The following is a 24,716-nucleotide window of genomic DNA, read 5'->3' on the forward strand; positions in this document are numbered from 1 at the left end:
TCTAGTTGGGGTGATGGGAGAGAGTGACAGTTCATCAGGCATTAGATTCTCATAAAGAGCCACAACCTAGATCCCTTGCATGTGCAGTTCACAGTAGGGTTTGTGCTCCTATGGTAATCTAATGCTGCCACTAATCTGACAGGAGGCAGAGTTCAGGTGGTAATGCAAACCACGGGAAGCAGCTGTAAATACAGATGAAACTTCCCTTGCTCACCTGCCACTCACCTCCTGTTCTGCAGCCTGGTTTCTAACCAGTACTGGTCGGTGGCCTGGGTGTTGGGGACCCGTTTTACAATATCACAAGGTCAGCCGGGCGTGGTGGCTTAAGCCTGTAATCCCAGCACTTTGGGAGGCTGAGACGGGCAGATCACGAGGTCAGGAGATCGAGACCATCCTGGCTAACACGGTGAAACCCCGTCTCTAGCCAGGCGAGGTGGCGGGTGCCTGTAGTCCCAGCTACTTGGGAGGCTGAGGCAGGAGAATGGCTTAAACCCGGGAGGCGGAGCTTGCAGTGAACTGAGATCCGGCCACTGCACTCCATCCTGGGCGACAGAGCGAGACTCCGTCTCAAAAAAAAAAAAAAAAAAAAACCAATATCACAAGGTCAGTTTATTAGAGAATAAAAGGGACTCAGTTAAAATTTTTTCATGTATGTATTGGTTTATAGATTATTTTTCTGTATGGTTTGTAAAATACATATTTTTTTCTTTTTTTGAGACAGAGTCTTACTCTGGAACCTAGGCTGCAGTGCAGTGGTGCAATCTCAGCTCACTGTAACCTCTGCCTCCCGGGTTCAAGTGATTCTCGTGCCTCAGCCTCCCAAGTAGTTGGGATTACAGGCCTGCCCAACCACTCCCGGCCAATTTTTGTATTTTTTTTTAGTAGAGATGGCATTTCACCATGTTGACTAGGCTGGTCTCAAACTCCTGGCCTCAGGTGATCCACCCACCTTGGCTTACCAAAGTGCTGGGATTATAGGTGTGAGCCACTGTGCCTGGCTTGTAAAATATTTTTAATATCACTGCTGAAGGTACCCCAATCTTTTTTTTTGAGATAGAGTCTCACTGTGTCGCCTAGGTTGGAGTGCAGTGGCGTGATCTCGGCTCACTGCAAGCTCCACCTCCTGGGTTCACACAATTCTCCTGCCTTAGCCTCCTGAGTAGGTGGGACTACAGGCTCCCACCACCACGCCCAGCTAATTTTTTGTGTTTTTTAGTAGAGACGAGGTTTCACCGTGTTAGCCAGGATGGTCTCGATCTCCTGACCTCGTGATCTGCCAACCTGGGCCTCCCAAAGTGCTGGGATTACAGGCGTGACCCACCGCGCCCGGCCGGTACCCAAGTCTTTTAAGAGAGTACTGTTTAAATAGTTTTTACTAAATTCTGTCTGAGAGGGTCCTGCAAGACCACTTAGAGCTACAGGGAGTGAGAAGAACAGAGAGAGATGTGAATAATGGAGCAAGTAGAATAGGCTAATAAGGTAGCAATGGAGGTTTATTATTCGGAGTACTCTGAAAATATCTGGAGAAGAGTAATTTTAGGACTTTAACTTATAAATTTAGTTCAGTTCACTTGTATCCTTGGTATGCTGTTAGGCATTTTGTTTATTTTATTTATTTATTTTTAAGACGGGCTCTCATTGTATTGACCAGGTTGGTCTTGAACTCTTAGCCTCAAGCAATCCTACCACCTCAGCCTCCCAAAGTCCTAGGATTATAGGCATGAGCCACCAAGCCCGGTCAGTTGTTAGGCATTTTAATTCCTCTACCTGGTGTCTCTGGCTCTCATTCTGCAGAGAGAGGTTAGTAGTGTGTTTTCTGCTTTCTTCTTTTCTCCTCTGCTAAGAGACCCGAGCAATTAGGTACTCCTATTTTTTTTTCTTTTTCTTTTTTTTATTATTTCTTCTTAAAAAAAACAAAAAATGATTACATGTGCAGAATGTGTAGGTTTGTTACATAGGTGTATGTGTGCTGTGGCCTATTGACCCATCCTCTGAGTTCCCTCCCCTCACCCTCCAATCCCCCAACAGGCCCTGGTGTGTGTTGTTCCCCTCTCTGTGTCCGTGTGTTCTCAGTGTTCAGCTCCCACTTATGAGTGAGAGCATGCAGTGTTTGGCTTTCTGTTCTTGTGTTAGTTTGCTGAGGATGATGGCATCCAGTTTCATCCATGTCGCTGCGAAGGATATGATCTCATTCCTTTTTCTGGCTGCATAGTATTTCAGGGTGTATATGTACCACATTTTCTTTATCCAGTCAATCATTGATGGGCATTTGGGTTGGTTCCATGTCTTAGCTATTGTGAATAGTGCTGCAATGAACATACATGTGCATGTGTCTTTATAGTAGTAGCTACCCCTATTTTAGCTTGATTCCATGAGCTCTCAGATTGATACCCAACAGATTAATGTGGTGTCTGCTAAAGTCAGTAGGGTCTTGGGATATTCTTTGTCTCGGGTTATAGCCATAGAACTTGAAAGAGTCTCAGACTGGGCACGGTGCCTCACACCTGTAATCCTAGCACTTTGGGAGGCTGAGGTGGGCGGATCACCTGAGGTTGGGAGTTTGAGACCAGCCTGGCCAAGATGGTAAAACCCCATCTCTACTAAAAATACAAAAATTATCCAGGCATGGTGGCAGGCATCTGTAATCCCAGCTACTTGGGAGGCTGAGGCATGACAATCGCTTAAACCCAGGAGGCAGAGGTTGCAGTGAGCCAAGATCATGCCACTGCACTCCAGCCTCTGTGAGAGAGTGAGACTCCATCTCAAAAACAAAAACAAAACAAAACAAAACCCCCAAAAGACAAAAGGAGGAGCCACTTTCATTTTCCTGAAACTAGCAGTTTACCTAGGTTCAGTTTTCTAGGAACTTTATAACTTAGTTGTAATAAGACTTAAGGACTGGCATTCAGTTGGTATACAGTCAAGATTTGTTGAATGAATGAATGAAAAGGGTAGGTCTGACAGTTTCTTCTGATGTGTGTGATGTGTGTGATGAGCCTGGAGTTCCAGAGGGGTACAGTCCAAGCCCTGGGCCTGTGGCTGACCAAACCCTCCCTTGACTAAAAAAGTCCTAATTTAAGTACTTTTAGGGCAGCGAGGATATGACAAAGTGAGACTTAGAATCTGGATTTAGTTAAGACATTGCATTTTAGGCCACTTAGAAACCTCCATACACTAGGGATTCTAAGGGCTGAGATCATAGTTAATTGAATGTTGAATTTGTGAATTTAAATTGAAAATAGGAAATACAAAAGCTAATCCTCTCAAATGAAGAGTATCAATTTATCCACCTAACACAGGCTCACTATTAAAGTGGACATTTAATGGCTTAATCAAGAATCCAAGCATACCTAGTTATAGAATATATGAAATGAACATTGCCGTGAAAGCTGTAACTTGCATATCTTGACAAATATTTGGAAAAAGTAGGCCACAGAGTTTTTTTAAGCAGCTTTAAAGTATACAATTTAGTGTTTTTAAAATATATTCGCAGAATTGTGCAGCTGTTATCACAAACTAATTTTAGACCATTTCAGTTGACCCCTGTGTAAAGAAATCCTGTACCCATTAGTAGTTACTCTTTGTATTTCTTCCTCTGCCCTCTCCCTCAGGCCTAGATAACTACTAATCTACTTTTTGTCTCTATGTATTTGCCTATTCTGGACATTTTATATAAATGAAATAATAGAATATGTGGATTTTTACTACTGCTTTAATTTAGCATAATAATTTCCATGTTCATCCATGTTGTAGCCGTTCCTTTTTATGGTTAATATTTCACTGTATAGAATACCACATCATTGTATTTATTCATTCATTAATTGATAGACATTTGGGTTGTTTAGACTTTTTGGCTATTATGAATGTCACCATGACTGTTTGTATGCCAGTTTTCGTGTTGACATATATTTTGTTTTATTTTTACTTTTTTTAGAGACTGGGTCTTACTCTGTTACCTGTGCTGGGGTACAGTGGTGCAATCATAGCTTTAAACTCTGGAGCTCAAGTGATCCTCCTGTTTCAGCCTTCTGAGTAGCTGGGACTATAGGTGCATGCCACTGCACCCAGCTGATTTATTTATTTTTATTTTTTTTTATTTTATTTTGAGATGGAGTCTCACTTTGTTGCCCAGGCTGGAGTTCAGTGGTGCAATCTTGGGTCACTGTAACTTCCGCCTCCCAGGTTCAAGCAATTCTCTGCCTCAGCCTCCCAAGTAGCTGGGATTACAGGCACCTGCCACCACGCCCAGCTAATTTTTTGTGTTTTTAGTAGAGATGAGGTTTCACCGTCTTGGCTTGGCTGGTCTTGAATGCCTGACCTCGTGATCCACCCACCTTGGCCTCCCAAAGTGCCGGGATTACAACGTAAGCTACTGCGCCTGGCCAATTTTTTTAATTTTTAAATTTTTGTAGACATGGGGTTCTGCTTTGTTCCCCAGGCTGGTCTGAAATTTCTGGCTTCAAGTGATCCTCCTGCCTTGGCCTCCCAAAGTGTTGGAGTGATATACGTGAGCCACTGCACCTAGGCTGTTTGTGTTTTTCTTTTGTATACACCTAGTAGTGGAATTGCTGGGTTATGTGGTAGCTCTATATCTAACATTTTGAGAAACTCCTAAGTTTTCCAAAGTGGTTGTACTATTTTTATTTTCACCAGTACTCTTTGAGGGTTCTAATTTCTCTACCATTAACCTCCCTCTGTGAAGTGAGAGCCAGAGACACTAGCTAGAGGAATTGATGTGTATTTATAATTCACCATACGAATTTTGGGGGACAGGTATCAATCTGGAACATGTGTGTAATGATTTACTTGCTGTTCTGCTGGCATCAAATGTTCTTTCCATAGTTGTTTCCAGTTTTCTTTTATTGTGAACGCTGTTTCTTTGTAAGCATGAAATGTATGTTCATTTGATATGCACAAGTAGAATCTTGTTTTAATATGCCTTTTAAAAATGAAGTTGAACATTATAGAAAAATGTTGGCTTTCCCTGTTTCCCTTTTTTGGGAGATGGAGGAATTTATTGACTGTTTCCTTTTCCTATCTTTGTTGTTAGAGGTTGTCTTGTTGAATACCTAAGACTGAAAAATTTATAGAGAAAAGAAATTTATTTAGTCTCACAGTTCTGAAGACTAGGAAGTCCAAGTGTAGGGGCTACTTCTGGGCGAGGATCTTTTTGCTGATGGGGACACTCTGTAGAGTCCCAAGGTGGTGCAAGGTATTGTATGGTGAGGGGGCTAAGGAGAGAAAGCCAGACTGGCTTATATAACAGACTTACTCTCATGATAACTAACCCACTCTCATGATAACCCATTAATCCATTAACCCATGAGTGGATTAATCTATTCCTGAGGGCAGAGCCCTTATGAGCCAGTCACTTCTTAAAGACCCTGCCTTTTAATAATATTACATTTGGGATTACGTTTCAACATGAGTTTCAGAGAGGATAAACATTCAGACTATAGCAAAGGACACTGTTTTTATCATCTATGTATATAAACTTCTATATATCAAACATAGTAACTCTATTATATTATTTGTTGCAAATGTAATTTCCCATGTTGTTTGCCATTTAATTGTAATCATTGAATTTTTTTTTATTAAACAAAATATTTGTATTTTTAGGAAGTAAATTTCATCAGTATTTACCTTTATAATTTCATCTGGCTTTTTAACCTTTCAAAATCCTATCTCAGGGATGAAAAAAATGCTTTTGGTAGGTTTATAATTTTCAAAAATATCACTTATCTTGACTTCAAGCTACTAACTGCTTATTTGGAAATACTCTCAGAAACATGTATGTTATTGAGATGTGAATAACCCTGAATATTCCAATGATCTAGCAGAATGCTGTCCGGTAGAAACTTTTACAATAATAGAAAAGTTCTATATTTTTTTCTGTTCGCTATGGTAATAGCCATTAGCCACATGTAGCTATTGAGCACTTGAAAGGTGGTTAGCACAACTGACAAACTGCATTTTTAATTTAACTTTTAGTGTAAATAGAATTTAAATTTTACAGTTTGCAGCAAAAAAAAAAAAAAAAGAAAGAAAAACAGAACTTCTGGCTGAGCACGGTGGCTCGTGCCTGTAATCCCAGAACTTGGGGAGGCCGAGGCAGGTGGATCACTTGAGGCCAGGAGTTCGAGACCAGCCTGGCCAACATGGTGAAACTCGTCTGTACTAAAAGTACAAAAAAATTAGCTGGGTATGGTGGCGCATGCCTGCAGGGTGGCTGGGACTATAGGCATGTGCCACCATGCCCAGTTAATTTTTTTATAGATTTTATTTATAAGTAAGACTGGTATTTTAAATTATATATTTAATTAAAAATTTAATTTAAATAAAAACCACATTCAGATAGATATAGAGAATTAAGGTCTTTAATTTTGTGTTTTTGCATTCCATGTCACTATACCACTTTCAGTGGAACAGTTTAATTGTGACCCTCTAGTTTATCCTTTTTCCCTGGAAAGGTACTCAAGGGAAAGATGTCAGTGGCGCCTAATTGATTGTTGACTTCTAAGTAGTTATAGCACACTCTACCCATTGATAAGGGGAATGGGTAGCATAAGCAGTATGTGATTGTGTATGTGTGTGTGTGTGTGCGCGTGTGTGAGAGAGAGGGGGAGAGAGAGAGAGAGAGATATTGATGAGTCTACTAGAAGAAGGCAGAAGTTTTTTTTTTTTGTTTTTTTTTTTTTTGAGACAGTCTTGCCCTGTCACCCAGGCTGGAGTACAGTGGCACGATCTTGGTTCAGTGCAACCTTTGCTTCCCAGGTTCGAGCAATTCTCCTGCCTCAGCCTTCTCAGTAGCTTAGACTACAGGCATGTGCCACCACGCCTGGCTATTTTATTTTTATTTTTATTATTTTGAGACGGGGTCTTGCTCTGTCACCCAGGCTGGAGTGCAGTGGTGTGATCTTGGCTCACTGCAAGCTCCACCTCCTGGATTCACGCCATTTTCCTGCCTCAGCCTCCTGAGTAGCTGGGACTACAGGTGCCCGCCACCACGCTTGGCTAATTTTTTGTATATTTTTAGTAGAGATGGGATTTCACCTTGTTGGCCAGAATGGTCTTGATATCCTCACCTCGTGATCCGCCCACCTCGGCCTCCCAAAGTGCTAGGATTACAGGCATGAACCACCGTGCCCTGCTTTTTTTTTTTTTTTTTTTTTTAAATTTGTTTTTGAGATGTAATCTCACTGTGTTGCCCAGGCTGGAGTGATTTTGGCTCACTGAGTTCAAGTTCACTCAGTTGGGATTACAGACATGCGCCACCGTGCCAGGCCTTTTTTTGTACTTTTAGTAGAGATGGGGTTTCGCCATGTTGGCCTGGCTGGTCTTGAACTCCTATCCTCAAATGATCCACCTGCCTTGGCCTCCTAAAGTGCTAGGATTACAGGTGTGAGCCACCGTGCCCGGCCAGAAGTTTTATATATTTTTTTGCATGTATACATATTCATATCCAGTGTCTTTAGTGGCCTTAGCAAAGCCGGCTCACTAAGAAGGGATCTGTGATGAGTTGCACTATATTCCCAGGCTTACCCTCATTGTTTGCTTTCCCTGTTACAGACGCTGCATCCAGGTAGTACACAAACTGCTTTGCTACCAGAAGAAGTGTCGGGTACGCCTGCATTACACCTGGCGGGAGCTCTGGTCAGGTAACTTTCTCTCTTGAACTCATCTTCTTTTTCTATACCTTTTATGAGCCCCTAGGCCTGGGCTCAAGATGGATTTTTTGTCTTTTAACCTTTTGGTTTGTTTAGGATGCCTTTATTTTCAGTTACTCTTTTTGTCTTTTTTTTTTTTTTTTTTTTTTAACATTTTAGCTTTTTTCTAATCCAGACCTGGGTGTGTCACATGTCTATTCTTTGTCCCTTGTTCCTTCCCCTCCCTATACTTTTTGTCAACTGATAAAAGCAACTGAGTATTTCTTGTGTTCCAATAAATCTTTCTTTGAGTAAGAATGAGGTAGGAGAAGTCTGTACAAACTTGGATTCTCACTCGGTTTCATTTGGTAGCCGCATATGGACTATAGGGAGGCTTCTGTGTGTTTCCTCAGGATGAGTAATCAGGAGGAATGCCATAGGGAGAGATGGAGGGATAGGGACGGGAGTGGGGAGATGCGGGAATTCTGTTCTTTGTGTTACATCTGGCATTATTACTGTTTACAGACAGTGTCACTTGTGCCACTCCCCCTGTGCCAGAGACAAAACAGCAAATTACAGTGTTTACTTTGTCTTTGTATACATTTGGTAGTATAGTAAAGTCACTGCTACCCCTGCAGGGGGGAAGTGGCTCTTCGCTAAGGGTACAATTAATGCTGGCTTGCCACCCCTTTCTTTTGTGTAACTAAATTGGAGGTTTCAGGAAAGCAGAGGAGACATGTTCCCTGAGGCAGTTGCTTGCTGCTAGGTCCTGTGGCTTTTGAGACCTGATGGTACAATAAAATCTTCTCCAGATGATTACAGTGATGAAAGGTTGCCCACCCATAGGAGAGCTGCTCTGTATTTTCAGCAGAATAGGATGTGTTAGTGTCAGAGGCTTTATAAGAAACAGGCCAGTAACCCAGCCCCCTTCCATGGAATTCATCTCACTTGTTGTGACACATGATTTCCTCCCAACCCAATTTGGCTTTCTAAATTTAGTCCCCCATAATGGGAAGTAGAGATCTTTAATTAATGGATTAGCAAGTTTTTGCAGTTACTGCCTATGGTGGTAAAGGGGGAGTAGGAGAATAACACTAAGTGGCAATAGTGGCATTTTGATATTTCAGGAGAGGAGAGTATGATTGTGTGAGAGTTTGAGATGGAGAGAATGTCAGGGGAGTTAAAGAGAGATCAAAAGACATGGAAATGACCAACAGTAGAATTTCTTAGGTAGCAGCACCTCCTTTTAATATAAAGGACTATTATTGTTGCCTATGGATAGTTGTAAGATTATTAGGCTCTAAAAGCATAGGATTGAAGAGAAAACACAATAATGATGCAGATCTTCAGATGTTGGTACAGTTGTTGGATTTATAATAAGTACAAATGGTGTGTGTCTATAACTTGAATGAAATTACACATTGTAGTACTAAACAAGGTGGTAGTAGTAGTTGTTTCTGCCTGCCTCTTCTGATTCCCTTCTGGTTTTACTTTCTCTTTCATTCTGTTTTCTTTCCTTTTTGTCCTAGCTATTCTATCTCTGGCCTCTGTGATCTCTGTGACTTTTCTCTCATTCTCATGATCTGTTGTCCTCTTCCTCATCATCCTATTCCATTGTCTTGTCCACATTGCCTTCTATTCTTCTTTCTGGTCTGTTTCCTGGGGCTCAGGGCTTCCTGTTATTCTCCTTCTATCCCAATTTTATATCCTCTGTTCTCTTGATGAATCCACACTTTTATTGGTATGAACTGTTCTTTGTGTTATTATAGTCATGCATTTGCATTTTACTTTTTACATATGTCATAAACTCCAGAATACATTGCCGTCATTTTTGCTGAAACAAGCGATTATCTTTTAAAGAGATTTAAAAATGGCTTTTATATTTATCTTTTCTGACTCAGCATTTGCTTTTCTCACTAGGAAGTGGTGAAGAAGAAGGCCATTTTTTATTCTGTGTTGGTCAGTTGACGTTATGTCTTTCCGAACTTTCAGCTCTATTTATAATTATGTCCTATTCTCAGGACTGATTGCATGACAGTCTAAGGCCCTTGATGAGTTGAGGGGAAGTATATATGAGTGTCCTTAAAGAGGCATGGACCATTGCTTGTTGCGAAGGCATCTAGACATTTGTACTGGAGTTCTCTGCTAAGTGACATTAGCTCCTTTTCCTGTATAGATGGGTAAGCCCTCCTGGAACCTGGGTCTGTGTTATCATATGTAGAGTGTACAGTGAGATGCAGAGCAGCAGATGTTAAGGAAAGCTGCAAAACACAATGTTGCATCCCATGCAGTCAGAGCCCGTAATAGTGTATAATATTGCATTCCGTGAATACAAGTATGTCTATGGTGGATCCACCTACCTCTTGGCAGACACTACCCTTCATATGTTGGATTGCCCATGTTTTCACTCATTCTTTGCCTTCTAGACTTATGGATTTGAGGGAGCTATGTGAAACTCATCATGGCAAATATGCTTATGTGTATATATCCTTTGCCATACATGTGCTGCAAACTGTAATGAAATTTTATTTATAAGACTGGTAAGGCATGTGTTATTAAACTGGACACAGAAAAGCCCTTGGTTATCTAGGAAGCAATCATCTAGGGTCCAGATGTAGTTTGTAATGTGGGTGTTTAGTATCACTGTACTTCAGTGCTGATTTTTATTTCTATGCTGTTTGACTGTATTAGCTCTTTATTATTATTGGGGAGGTAGCCAGAGGTCCCCAGATTCCCATAATGAATTCACAGGTATGATCTTATGGACAAGGAGGAGCCAGCTGTATTAGTTGGGGGTTCAATTTTGCCTGATAAACTTTTCCTAGTTGGTTTTACAGATACAAGCCCTGACCTACTCCCTGCTGCCACTGTCTGTTTCTATGATGCCTGTCACCATGATATCTGAGTATGTGGGAAAATATATTTAGGCTAATTTTAACTAGAATATGGAAAGGAAAAAGTCCTATTGCTCTGCATTCCCCTGTTTTGAGCAATCACTGTTTTTTACCACATTATAGAAAGTTTGAAAGCTCTTCTCTGATGTCTAGGCAACCCAGATCTCCGAGTCTAAGTAAAAGATTAGATCTTAAAACTCTCCACTGATAGAGGTAGAAAACTGGGTTTTGGAATAAGATCATAGTGAAATAGTTCTTTACCTTTGAGAATAGAATGAAAGCTACAGTCATCTTTGTATCCAGAAAAAATGTCCATTTGCACATGCATATTTTGCATATAGTTTCAGAGTTTCTGGACCCTCTGAAGCCCCTCCATGATCTTGTGTCAAAAACCTGTCTTAATTTTAAGTTCCATAGCCTCCCAATTAATCCTGTTCTCACAAAACATCTTAGTATCTAGGTAATTTTTTTTTTTTTTTTTGAGAAAGAGTCTCACTCTGTTGCCTAGGCTGGAGAGCAGTGGTGTGATTGCGGGTTCAAACAATCCTCCCACCACAGCCCCCGCCCCAAGTAGCTGGGACTTAAAGGCACGCATCATTATGCCAGGCTAACTTTTGTAAAGATGGAGTTTTACCATGTTGGCCAAGCTGGCCTCAAACTTCTGACCTCAGGTGATCTGCCCTCCTTTGTCTCCCAAAGTGCTGGGATTAAAGGTGTGAGACACTGCACCCGGCCAATATTTTTCTTTGTTTACTGATCACATTGCGTTCCTACTGGGAATTTTAGATGAGCAATCTGCTTTGAACTTCTTGAGGCTATAAACCATTTTGTTCACTATGTCTTATTTTCGGAGTGTTTTCTATAGCATATTGGGTCCCTATTTTAGTATATCACATTGTTTCGCTATGTTTGCTTTTTTTTTTTTGGAGACAGGATCTCATTCTGTTGCCCAGGCTGGAGTGCAGTGCCATGATCTCAGCTCACTGCAACCTGTCTCCTGGGCTCAAGTGATCCTCCCAACTTAGCCTCCCAAGGAGCTGGGACCATAGGTGCAAGCCGCCATGCTAATTTCATATGTTTTTACAATCATTTGTTTAAATATCTGTATTTCCTCTCAAAAAAGTTCCTGGAGGGCAAGGCCTGTTTTTTAATCATTGTTACATCTCTAGCAGACTACTTGGCTATTTATTTATTTATTTTTTGAGACAGGGTCTTGCCCAGGCTGGAGTGCAGTGGCACAATTATGGCTTATTGCAGTCTCGACCTCCCGGGCCCAATGGATCCTCCCACCTTAGCAGCCCAAGGAGCTGGGACTACAGATGCATACCACCATGCCTGGCTTATTTTCGTATTTTCCTTTTTTTTAGAGATGGGGTTTCATCATGTTGCCCAGGTGGTCTTGAAGTCCTGAACTCAAGTGATCTGCCTGCCTTGGCCTCCCAAATTGTTGGGATTATAGGCATGCGCCATATTACCCGGCCTACTTAGCTTTTTAATAGGAACTCAGATAACATTTGGATGAATAAATAAGTGGATGAATGGATATGTAGGATTTTCATTAATGATGGATCAACATTCTCTAAAAGCACAATGTTGTGTTTGAGCCAAATAATAATAATAATAGTAGGATGTAACTCGTTAATGGTTCTGTTGAGCTGACATCATCACCTTTGATAGGGTCAGCCACCCACCTTAGTTTATTTGATTTGTTGATGTGAAAGAGAGTAGTTAGTAATTTATTTTGTTTTTCTCATTCTTCCTTACCCACAGATGGATGGATTGCTTTTAACCAAGTAAAAATGGAAACTTTGATGGTTTCCAAGCCATTAAACAAAGAATGAGCAGGATGTGCAGAGAGAAGCATGTAGTTGTTGGAGAGGGAAATACTTGAACAGAGCTTCATGGATTCAGCTTATTTTACTTCCACTGCAGGAAGAAGGGGCATTGGAGAGGCAGCCTACATTTAAATAGTATGAGTTTCCATCGTCTGAAAACATGGGTTGATTTAAAGGCAGATTTATACTGGCATTTTATATTCGACATTTATATATGGATCACAGTTGTTACCCTTTCACTCTCCCACATCCCGGTGATAAGTCATTATTTTTATTCCCATTTGTTGGGGAATGGATTAGAGATATAGAAGGGTTAAGTGACTTGCTAAGGATCGTGGAACCAGACACTAAACAGAGTCATGATTAGAACTTAGAGTTCCTGACTCCTATGCTCAGATACAGATCACTAAGCAACATTTGCCTCCCTGCAGGAAGAAAGGCCCCCTAAGCCCCCAGAACAATCTGTTCAGCTTCACTGTGCTAAGTAACATCCAAAGCATTCACAGCTTTGTGAAAAAGAGAGAAATTGTACATGGCCTGACCTTTTACATATCTACTGGGAAAAATGGAAAACCCAGGGAGTATCACAGCGTTCTAGATCCAGCTGGCTCTGCTATTACTGGCAGAGGCCTATGACTTCTTGGTTAGGTACATCTCAAGACTGGCAATTGAGAACCTTTTGTTGGAAGCTTGTTTTACTTATAAGTGTTGCCATGCAGGACTGAAATTTTTCAAGAGAAAGGCTGACTCAAGCCATAGATTTATCTGGCAGTTCTTGTGTAGATGTAGCTTTGATAGTTCAGCAGCCCCTCTTGATTTTGAGAAACTATCCTTTGAACTTTTCATTGTGTTCTTCTTTTAGTTTAGTTTCTTTTTTAAACTTTTAATTTTGATGTAATTATAGACTTACAGGAAGTTGCAAAAATAGTATGTAGAGTTTCATGTACCCTTCACCCAGCTTCCTCCAATGATGACATCTTATATAACTCTACAACATTGCTTCTTTTAGTTTTGAAGAGAGTATCCAGGCGGGAAAGAACATAGCAGTAAAAACTAGAGTAGATGGGAAGGGGAATTTTGGCAGCTGCTATTTCTATCTTGTTTTTAAAATTGCTCTTCCTCATTCCGCTAAATTTTCTCTGATTTAGGCAAATATGTCACAAGATATATTCTAGACTGATGTGCCTAATTAAGACTGCTCTAGCTTCTATATGCAAAAATAGGCTTTTTTCCTCTATGGGTAATCAATTCTTCTCAAAGTTAGAATGTTCTAATTCAGGGGCATTAGAAGGTATCTTTCTGGTTCTATAATGTAGTTATGAAATATTCTCTACAGCAGTAGAGAAAGCCCAAGGACTAAAAAGGAATGCCAGGAAGCTTTTTTCCCTTTCAAATCACTACATTTGGCTGAATCCAAAATTTACACTATTTTGAATCTTTCTCTCATCCCCTCAGAAACTTGGCAGAAGCAAAAGATAAGAATCTCTAACAGGTTTAGCCTGTTACAGGGAGAAAAAGATTCCCACGTAAAAGTCCCCAAAAGAGCAAGAGATCACTTTGTTCTTTTTTCTGTGCATGCAGTCACTTCCTATCCAGAAAAATGTCAACTCTCATAGGCCCATGAGCATTTTGTCAAGTAAAAGGGACAGGGGAAGGATTAGCTGTGCTTTTGGTTACTCTGCCTATACTAGTTTCAAAGGGACATATCATGTGGTTTCATAAGGTATCATCCTTCTCTGGATCTCGAGGGAGCAAGACAAGTCTGTTATTGGTCCTACCTCATTTTGGCAAAAAGTAAAGTTATTGGTTCTGTGTCAGATGGCTCCACTGAGACATGGTCTCATTGACTTTTATATTTCTTAAAGGGTGATTTTGGCTATCACTCATTTGGGAAACGTTGGGGGGAAAGGAGCAGTTGGTATAGGGCCCGAGAAGATGGCAGTGGCTCCTGAGCGTGCTTGGTTAGAGGCAGCTGCACAGAGACCCTACATTTCCCAAAGTCTAGGATCTGGGAACTTTCATGTAGAAACTCCTTTTCGTGAAAAAGAAGAGGGTGGGTGCTAATTGTGAGATTTGCATTATCTGCAAGAAAATGGGGAATGGAAGATGGTTGAGAACCTTATTTATTATTTTTTTTAGCAGATACACATTGACTGCAAGGAAAATGGTAAGGGTGGAAGCAGATTTCCATTTAAAGAAAGGATTTGTTCCATTTCTGACTCATTTAGAGGAATGTGGAACCTTTAGTCAGTGCAGGCTGTTGACATACTGACTTGTGTGCTCTGTTCACCTGGAGAGGCTGATAGCATACAGCCAGAGCCATTTCATTTTCTTGTTTGATTCTTTGGCCTCTGTGTCAGTGAGGTGCTTAGGCTTGCAGCCAGACAGATGCCTTTATTCTGAAAAGCCACCTAGAGTTGTTCCCCCCGCTCCCCCCACAACGGAGTCTTGCTCTGTAGCCCAGGCTGGAGTGCCGTAGCACTATCTCAGCTCACTGCAACCTCTGCCTCCCGGGTTCAAGCAATTCTCCTGCCTCAGCCTCCCAAGTAGCTGGGAATACAGGCGCACACCACCATGCCTGGCTAATTTTTGTATTTTTAGTAGAGACAGGCTTTTACCATGGTGACCAGGCTGGTCTTGAACTCCTTACTTTGTGATCCACCAACCTTGGCCTCCCAAAGTGTTGGGATTACAGGCGTGAGCCACCACGCCTGGCTGAGTATTTTTAAATTATTCTACTGGCAGGTTTTGGCGTCAGATTCACTCCTGCGCCACTCTGCTGATTGACAGTGAGCCTGCTGATTGCTGGCAATGTCCCTGGGTAATTGGTGATTTTGTCCAGAGATGCTGGAATTGGCTAGAGTTTATAGTGCCTCCAGGGTTTTGGTGGCATTAGCTTGTTACACTAGTGCTATTTTCATCCTGTCCTTTGAGTTTCTTGACATCTGTCCTAAGCAACTGAGATGGTAATATTATTCTTTTATCAATCACTATGAAATTATCCATCTCTCCTAATGAACAGGTTTTGATCTGGGTTCTGTGGTACCTAATCCTAGCTCCATGCCAGGCCACAAAATCGAGTCTGGATGAGTGTTGTCTTTGCTCTTTGTCTTCATAGCATGTAAAAGCTGCTCAAATAGACAGCTTTCTCTGACCTGATTCTTTGGAGACATTTATTTGTGCTCTCCTGGAGGCTGTCTCCTTCCTGTTTTTAATCTTATTTAAATGTCATTCACTTCATTTTGTAATTAAGCCTCCCCTCTGCTTCTTTGAGGCAGGCGCCTGAGCTACCACTTAATTGTGTCTTCCTGTGGTTGGCTTGTTCCTCTGTGCACCTGGTTTACCTTAATGTGGGGGACAGGTTTTAGTCCTGGAGAAATTCCCATATCCATTATTCATTCTACTCCTACATGGCAACACAATTTGCTGCTACCTTTTTTCCCTCCTCCTGAATTCAAAGGAGGATAGAAAAAATTCTGGGAAAGTCCTCATTGTGTATTAATGCTAGGAACAGTTCTGAAAAAAAGGTTCCTTGTGCAGTGTGTGTTGGGCGGCTGTGTAAGATGGCAGGATTCTCAGATGGATTGTATTCAACTCTTCCTATTTGAAAATTAGGGTAGGCTGGGCGCAGGGGCTCACACCTGTAATCCCAGCACTTTGGGAGGCCAAGGCTGGCAGATCACCTGAGGTCAGGAGCTCGAGACCAGCCTGGTGGAACCCCATCTCTACTAAAAATACACAAATTAGCCGGGCGTGGTGGTGGGTGCCTGTAATCCCAGCTACGTGGGAGGCTGAGGAAGAAGAATTGCTTGAACACAGAAGGCAGAGGTTGCAGTGAGCCAAGATCACGCTATTGCACTCCAGCCTGTCTCAAAAAAAAAAAAACCAAAAAAACAAAAAAAACTCCCAAACCAAAAATTAGCCAGGTGTGATAGTGTATGCCTGCAATCCCAGCTACTTGGAAGGCTGAGGCACAAGAATCACTTGAACCAGGGAGGTGGAGGTTGCAGTGAGCTGGGATTGCGCCACTGCACTCCAGCCTGGGTGACAGAGTGAGACTCTGTCTCAAAAAAAAAAAAAAGAAAAAGAAAAAGAAAAAAAATTATATTGGCTGCCTCTGCCTCTGGGAATTCACGTGGGACTTAGGGAACCATCAAAGTGCCTGGTCCTGGGTCAGCTTCCCAGAACCTGCACAGTCTTCTGTATTCCACCTCCATCTGCATGCAGAAAAGTCAAAACTCTACACACTGACACACTGTTGTCATACTGTTCCACCAAATATGATGCACAGGACTCCCCAGGGAAGGGAACATGGACTGAATCTGAGTGTGAGACTGGTTGCCTCTAGTACGGTCCAAAGAGACAGCAGTTGTAGCCAATTTGGAGTTCCTGAAAAAGAGCCAAGAAAGTAAGTTTTCAAGGGGCCTAATATGAAAGACTTTCCAATGAAGAAATGAGTGTGTATTGAACACTCACTTCCCTACAACTTAAACATATTTAATGTGTAATATAATACCTCAAATATTTTACTGCAGTAATTTCTCAGTTCTTCACTTGGTGCAGAGTAAGAGTACTTGGAGCCTAATTAAGTATAACAGATGAAACAGCAAGGATTAGGAGTCAAACCCAGGGTCTCTAAGGATTTTGTAGGATAGTGTTGGTACTTAGTGCATTGTTAGTTTGGATGGTGAACTTTGGTGATTATTTTGAAGATTGCCCTAGTGTTGCTGAAGGCTACTCGGGGTTCATTTTGAATTTGCGTTCCTGCTCAAGTCCATGGGCTCTCTGTTGATTGGGTATATTTGGCTCCTTTCCTTTTCCCTATCAGTGAGGAAGCGTCTTTGTACGTTTGTCCCTGTACTCAGTGTGGTGTACTTTGATGTGAATGTCAGCCAGTCAGTTATGCAGAGGTTACAGAAAGTGAGACTGGAGTGTTTGTGAGGCTCTTGGGAGTGTCTGTGGAAAGAAAGACCTTGACCTCTTGTTTTTCTTTTTAATTGGGGTAAAATAAACATAAAATTTATCATTGTAACTATGTTTAACCATATAGTTCAGTGGCATTAAGTATATTCACATTGTGCAACCATTACTACCTTCCATTTCCAGTACTTTTTTTTATCTTCCCAAACTGAAACTCAGTACTTATTAAACAATAACTCTTTTTTTTTTCTTTCTTTTTTTTGAGATGGAGTCTCACTCTGTTGCCCAGGTGGGAGTGCAGTGGTGCGATCTTGGTGCACTGCAACTTCCGCCTCTGGGTTCAAGTGATTCTCCTGCCTCAGCCTCCCGAGTAGCTGGGACTATAGGTATGCACCACCATGCCAGGCCAATTTTTTTTTTTTTTTTTTTTTTTTTGTAAAAACGGGGTTTCACCATTTTGCATGCTGGTCTTGAGCTTCTGACCTCAGGTAATCCACCTGCCTTGGCCTCCAAAGTGCTGGGATTACAGGTGTGAGCCACCGTGTCCGGCCAGCAATAATATTTAATTCCCCCTTATGCCAGACGCTGGCAACCACTAACTCTGAATTTGATTACTCTGGGTATTTCATTTAAGTAGAATTAAACAGCATTTGTCCTTTTGTAACTGGTTTATTTCACTTAGAATAATATCTTCAAGGTTCATCTGTGTTGTCAGAATTTTCTTCCTTTTTAAGGCTGAATAATATTCTGCCATATGTATATACCATATTTTGTTTATTCATTCATCTGTTGATGGACATTTGGGTTGCTTCCACCTTTTGGCTGTTGTGAATGATGCTGCTGTAAACATGGGTGTACAAATACTTATTTGAATTCCTGCAATCTCTTGTTTTTTTGAGATTGTGTGGGTTTAATTATCTTAGGCCAGCGGAGTGAAGTCCTGAGACATTTAGACAGATGTACTCTGAGCAGGCGTGGTGGCTCATGCCTGTAATCCGAGTACTTTGGGAGGCCAAGGTGGGCAGATCACTTGAGGTCAGGAGTTTGAGACCAGCCTGGCCAATGTGGCAAAACCTTGTCTTTATTAAAAATGCAAAAATTGCCGGGTGTGGTGGCTCACGCCTGTAATCCCAGCACTTTGGGAGGCCAAGGCAGGCAGATCACGAGGTCAGATCGAGACCATCCTGGCTAATACGGTGAAACCCTGTCTCTACTAAAAACACAAAAAATTAGCCAGACGTGGTGGCAAGCGCCTGCAGTCCCAGCTACTTGGGAGGCTGAGGCAAGAGAATGGTGTGAACCCAGGAGGTGGAGCTTGCAATGAGCCGAGATCACACAATAGCACTCCAGCCTGGGCAACAGAGCGGGACTTCGTCTCAAAAAAAAAAAAAAAGAAAGAAAAAAAGAGATGTACTCTGAGCTTATAGGATTTTTTCCTTTGGTCACTTTGATATGTGAGGGGCTAATCAGTGGAATTGTGATCGAAGTATGGTTTTTGGTCGCAAATATAAATACTGGCCCTAGATAGCTCCTGTATCCCCAACAAATGTTTTTTAAATTGAAGTTTCTGTGGATCCAGTAGTTTCATAGACCGCAGCGGTGGGAGTTCAGAGACCTTCTTCTCCCCAGCGTGATTTGTCCTTAATGCAGTTTAGCTCCAATGAGTGTATTAGCTTTGGGTAATTTATTTAACCTTTCTGAATTTTGATTTGCTCATCCATAAAATGGGAACAATAATACCTACTTCATCAGATTGTTAAGAGGATTCAGTGAGAAGAATATACTTTAAGTGCTTTACATAATATCTAGCACCTAGCAGGCACCTAATAAGTGTTACCTTTCCTGCCACTTATGACCATGGTGTTTCTCACTTTGAAAAGAGGTGAATGCAGCTTGAGGAAGGTGATTTCTGTAGTTAAATGTCTCTTTTTAAGGTATCAGATAGAGGGTATTAGAAAAAAAGGAAAGTTTGAGGTGCTCTGTGTGAGCTTCTGGGCACAGTCATTAACTTGTAGTTGTTGTCACTCTTCTAGAGGAAATTATGCATTCCTCTGTGATTTATCTCTTGGCATTGGTATTTTGGAACAGCCCATTCCAAGGGATGTGGAATATGGGCCCTTGGGCATTATCTCTTAAGGTCTGGAAGGTCTCAACTACCAAGCTTGCCCTTGTCCAAAAGGATATTCTCTGCAACAAGCCATGCCATTCTCTTTTGAGGGAGTGAGCAGCCATTGCTCACCTAGTGGGTAAAGCTGTTTACACAGTATTAAGTTTCTATACCATAAGGTCATGCTTCGTTGGAAATCTCTCAGACCAGAAGTCAGGCCTTTGGTGAAGAATCTCTTGTTAGCCGTTTATCCCCCACTTCATTTTAGAAACTATTATTTAACAATGAGAAACATGATAAAGCAAAGGATTAAATTAAATGGTACATCTTGTCCCTCATATCTTCATAATGACTACAACATTTACTGTACCTGATTGCAAAGTGTTACAGATGTATGACTGATTAACAATACTATGTTTAGGCAATCATCCCCTTATTTTTTAGTTACCTTAACTCTTCCCTGTATGTACTGCTACTTCTGTGAGTGTCCTTGGAACAATTTGGCTGGTCATGTGCCCAGATGGCATCAAGTGGACAAGTGGATCAAGGCCAGTTTTCTAAAAATGTGTGTGTATGTAGAGGGGGTGAGTCAGGAGCCTGCCAGCATGAGCTGTGTGTTGGCACTGAGATTCTGAGTGCCAGTTCTCTGCTGTCCTTGAAACTGCCCTTGACACAGGGCATTTTTTTCTTTGGCCTAAACCTGTCTTTTTTGGCATAAACCCTGTGCAAAACTCAGTCTATAATAGTTTATAAATAAACCTGGTTATTGTTTATACCCATTTTTTTGGTTTTGTTTTGGGTCTAAAGAAAGGGGATCTTGGCTCCCTTTAATGTCCATATCCAGTCATCTTCCATTGGCAGTATCTAATTTTGAAGAAGGCAACACTGACTGAGGGAATTAGGAACAGTTTTAGTTGATAGTTGTGTGCTTAAAAAAAAAAGAGAGAGAAAGCAGCCACAAGAGATAGAGAGGTGGAGGTGAGAGCTGAGATGTAGATAAGACAGTGGAGAGCAGGCCAAGGAGCTGGCGGAGAGCCCTGCTGAGGCGGCTCATGCTGAGCAAAGCTTCTGGGAATCTTTTTGTGCTGCCAGTGAGTGACAGGAACGCAATAATGAGGTATTAAATACTTGTACTTTAACAAGTAGCTGAGGACCAAGGGAAAACGGGGACCAAATACATGAAAATGACATAGAGCAGCTAACAGGTAGAGAAAGTTATAAACCAGAGTCTAGAGAAGTACTGGTAACAGTATAGTCAGCAGGTCTAAGCATACCATTTATAGTAAGCTGCAACCCCACTTTAACAAGCATACTATTTACAGTAAGCTGCAACCCCACTTTAACATTCGTCTTGATCTTGTACCTTTATTTGTTTAATCTTTTTTTTTTTTTTTTTTTTTTTTGAGACAGAGTCTTGCTCTGTCACCCAGGCTAGAGTGCTGTGGCCTGATCTCGGCTCACTGCAAACTCCGCCTTCCAGGTTTAAGCGATTCTCCTGCCTCAGTCTCACGAGTACCTGGGATTATAGGTGCTCACCACCGCGCCTGGCTAATTTTTGTATTTTTTAGTAGAGACAGGGTTTTACCATCTTGGCCAGGATAGTCTCGAACTCCTGACCTCATGATCCGCCCTCCTCGGCCTCCCAAAGTGCTGGGAATACAGGCGTGAGCCACCGCACCCAGCTTGTTTATCTTCTTAATGGGATGGTAGAAAGAACACTAAACAGGAGACCAGGTTCTAGTCCCAGCTTAGTCACCAGCTAGTTTGGGGTGGGGGTAGAATGGGGCATGGAGTTTTCTTATCAAAAAATGAGGAAATTGGATTAAATAACCTAAGGTATTTTCTCTAACAATCTATAATCAGCTATGTCAAAGCCTCACAGACTTAAAACTCCCATCATATCAGGTCAGAGGCTAAAATCTGTGTGTAGTGGTATATAGGACACTGAGCAGTTGATATAGCGAGTGTGAAGTCAGGGAGATGATGATGGAGAAAAGCACTATTTCATGGGATATTTGGGACATTCTCTTTTGAAGAAGAGTTACCTGTGATGTCAGAGGTTTCATTTTAGTTGCCTGTTAAATTCTCTGTAGAGAAAATTCTCTTTTTTTTTTTTTGAACAAAGAGTCTCACTCTGTCGCCCAGGGTGGAGTGCAGTGGTGCGATCTTGGCTCACTGCAACCTCTGCCTCCTGGGTTCAAGCAATTCTTCTGCCTCAGCCTCTCGAGTAGCTGGAACTACAGGCTCATGCCGCCATGCCAAGCTAATTTTTTGTGTTTTAGTAGAGACAGAGTTTCACCCTGTTGCCCAGGCTGTTCTCGAACTCCTGAACTCAGGCAATCTGCCTGTCTTGGCCTCCCAAAGTGCTAGGATTACAGGCGTGAGCCGCCGCGCCTGGCCCCTGCAGAGAATTCTTACTTCCAGATGAGAAGACCTTGGTTCTTTGGGGAGCAGAATATCTGACCTGCATTTTCAGGGGCAGAATGCAAGCCGCTCTGGCACTGACTCTCAGAGTATTGCAGTACTGGACTCTCCCTTTCAGTACTCTGGCTCTGCTAATGCCTGTGGCTGTTGGGACACAGATTGTCTCTTGGCCTGTGCCAGAATTGCTGTCTTCCTCCTCTAATATTTATCACTTTGTCATCCTGGACTCTGAATCCCAGAGATCAAGACTAGCTATAGTCCAGCAGAGGAGCAATAAATCATTGCTCCCGCATCCTTTTCTCCAGGTTTCCTGCCCTTTAATTAGCACATAGCCACTGCTGAGGCTGCATCTCTGTGCTGTGTGTGCTGGGGACAAAAGCCCTTGTTGATTGGATGTGTACAAAAGCTGCTTTGTCTCTAGCCATTACGTTTTACAGAACGCCATGCATGCTGCCCATCCTTTCTCTCACCTCTGTGAGTTTATAGAGTCCGATTGTCAGGTATATCATTAACAGGGCTTGTCTAAGCTCTGGGGATTAGGTGGTGGGGTGGGCAGTCCCTACGTGGCTCAGCAAGGTGATCTTCTTTAAGGAGGGAAGTTTGGGTTAGTCATTTTTATGTGGATTTTAGCTAGGCCCCTTATTCCTGTGCTCCTTGTAGGAGCTAAGCAGGTTGTGTGATCCTGAATGGGCTCCATGGAGCCTTTTTTCCCCTGCAGTCCAACAGATCACTTGATCACTTAACAGACACCATTAAAAGGGCCAGCTGCCTATCATTTGCCTTTTCATTATGAAACCCCAGAGAACTCAAATCGGGGCCGCGGTAAAGAGTTTATAAATGAAGATGCCTGTCTCCTTCATGCCTGGCAAGGCTTTTTTGCTATTTGAGGGGAAGATTCAGGCTTTAGAAACAGAATGTGGGTGAAGCCAGCCTCTTATACTTTCCTTGCCTGCTGTTTCTTTACTGTACCTGTGCTTTTAAAGGATTGAGAGTGAGGGGTGTTGTGTGGCAGGCAGCAAGAGTCTGGAGAGTCTCACTCCTACTCATTATTCCCTGCTGTTCCAAATCAAAGCTCACATCTCTTCTTTAAGAGTAGTAAACTTCACACAAAACTCTGAGATCATGGGAGAATGAACTTCTTTGCTGGCAAAGAAGCAGATATGGTCCTAGAAAAAGAGAGGTCGAGCCTTTTCTTGGGTCTGTGGAAGGTGGGGGTTTGAGAGGGAGAAGGCAGAAGGACCACAGATTGCCTGCAGCTACTGAACCCCTTTTATAGTATCCCATCAAGGAGGGGAGGTAGGTACAGGAGCATTATCTGAGATGGGCAGAGAAGCAGGACTCATTTTATGGACAAAGTGTGCTAGGTGAATGAGTATAAGGTAACTGATAACTTCTTTTATGCTTAATATTTATTTGCAAAATAGTCTGAAGCTGCACTGTTAACCTAGGGACTTGGCAGTCAGTCTCTACTGAGGTTGCTTGGGTTTTAGAAATCTCTCCCCTCACTAAGAGTTGCCAAGCAGAAAGAGATTTCAGTAAATGTTGTCGTGGTCACAAGTGGTCAGCGCAAGCTTCACTTTGTTTGGATAGTTAGAGCAGTTAAGGGCTTTTTTTCTCTTTATGAGCTCTCCTCATCTAGAGCTGCAGCCCAGCTGTAGGTTCTACAGTATAGCTGCCACGTCTGGTGACCACTTAGATTGGATACATATTCCTCTTAGCAATGATGTCTGAAACAGATACATGTCTAAAGCTTGGTGACAATAGAAGCTAGCAGCTGAGGGTGGAAGGGGGACCCTCATTTTCAGCTGTAAATTGAGCAAGTTTGATGGGGAAATCACCATGTGGGAGTAAATTTGAAACGCCAAGATGTCAGTTTTATAGTCAAATTTCTGAGCTTAATTGCTATTTAAGAAGTGGCAAAAAGAAGTAGATATTTAACAACCTTCCATGAGCAGATAAGCAGACACGTGCTTGGGAAGGTGAGTGCTTTCCTCAAATATACCTACCTTACCTGCTTTTTAAAAGACCTTGGTGGCTGAGACTCACTCACTGTAACCCCCTAGATTTTTTTAGAGCTAGTCTGTTTTTAATTTAATTTTATTAATCATGGTTTGAATAGCTTGTTGATGTCTTTTTTTTTTTTTTTTTAAAGCCTTGATAAATTTGCTGAAGTTCCTTATGTCAAACGAGACTGTACTTTTGGCCAAACACAACATTTTTACTTTAGCCCTTATGGTGAGTATCAAAACAAATACTTCTTTTTCTGAAGCCATATGCTAAGGCAGAAATGAACTGGTTTGAAACAGGAGCTGGTGGTCTGGGGACTAAGCCATAGAGGGAACCAGACCTATATATATATTTTTGGATCAGAATCTGGACTGGTGGTCCCCACTCTCACCTATGTCTTTGGCATGACTCTCTTTCCTTCGTGAAAATATATCATCTGGCAGGGGTGGGTATAGGTTAGATCTCTCTGTATGAATAGTGAGCCTTGGTCCCAACTGAGAGACTACTGTATACTACTGCGGTCTCTATGTTGGTAAATAGCAGACCCTCTAAAGGTTCCATCATGGCTGCACTTGGTTTCTGAGGGACATTACAGATGATTGTTTATCTGGCTGGTTATTTGGGATAGAAGGAGGCCATTGTGCAGTTTGACTATCTTCTTAGGATATTATACAATGTTCTTAAATGTTCAACATTAGAGGGAAAAAAGTCTTGATTCATAGCATTTGCTGAGTTTCATTGTAGAGCTACACCCACCATGGCCAATTTCAAGCTATCAATGTGATACCAGAGTCATGCAGAATTGGGAAGCAATGTGCAGTAGCACACCATTATATGACATTTCCACCACACAGATATAATAGTTATAAATCTCCAGAGCATA

At 41.9% G+C, this 24,716-nt stretch overlaps 1 protein-coding gene across 10 annotated transcripts in view; it reads left to right on the forward strand.

Moving 5' to 3' along the window:
- The window catches only part of ARMH3 (armadillo like helical domain containing 3), a 223,943-nt gene that overhangs the window by 80,123 nt on the left and 119,104 nt on the right, over positions 1–24,716 (forward strand). For all 10 annotated transcript variants that reach the window (XR_651912.4, XM_009215222.4, XM_009215224.4 and 7 more), the window contains 2 exons: positions 7,570–7,658; positions 23,979–24,061. Coding sequence is in view for 9 of the 10 variants with exons in the window: in XM_009215222.4 (XP_009213486.1) it covers positions 7,570–7,658; positions 23,979–24,061 (172 nt within the window). In the remaining variant the exon portion in view is untranslated. The remainder of the gene's footprint in view (positions 1–7,569; positions 7,659–23,978; positions 24,062–24,716) is intronic.

Source organism: Papio anubis, chromosome 11, assembly GCF_008728515.1.
Source record: "Papio anubis isolate 15944 chromosome 11, Panubis1.0, whole genome shotgun sequence".
NCBI lineage: Eukaryota > Metazoa > Chordata > Mammalia > Primates > Cercopithecidae > Papio > Papio anubis.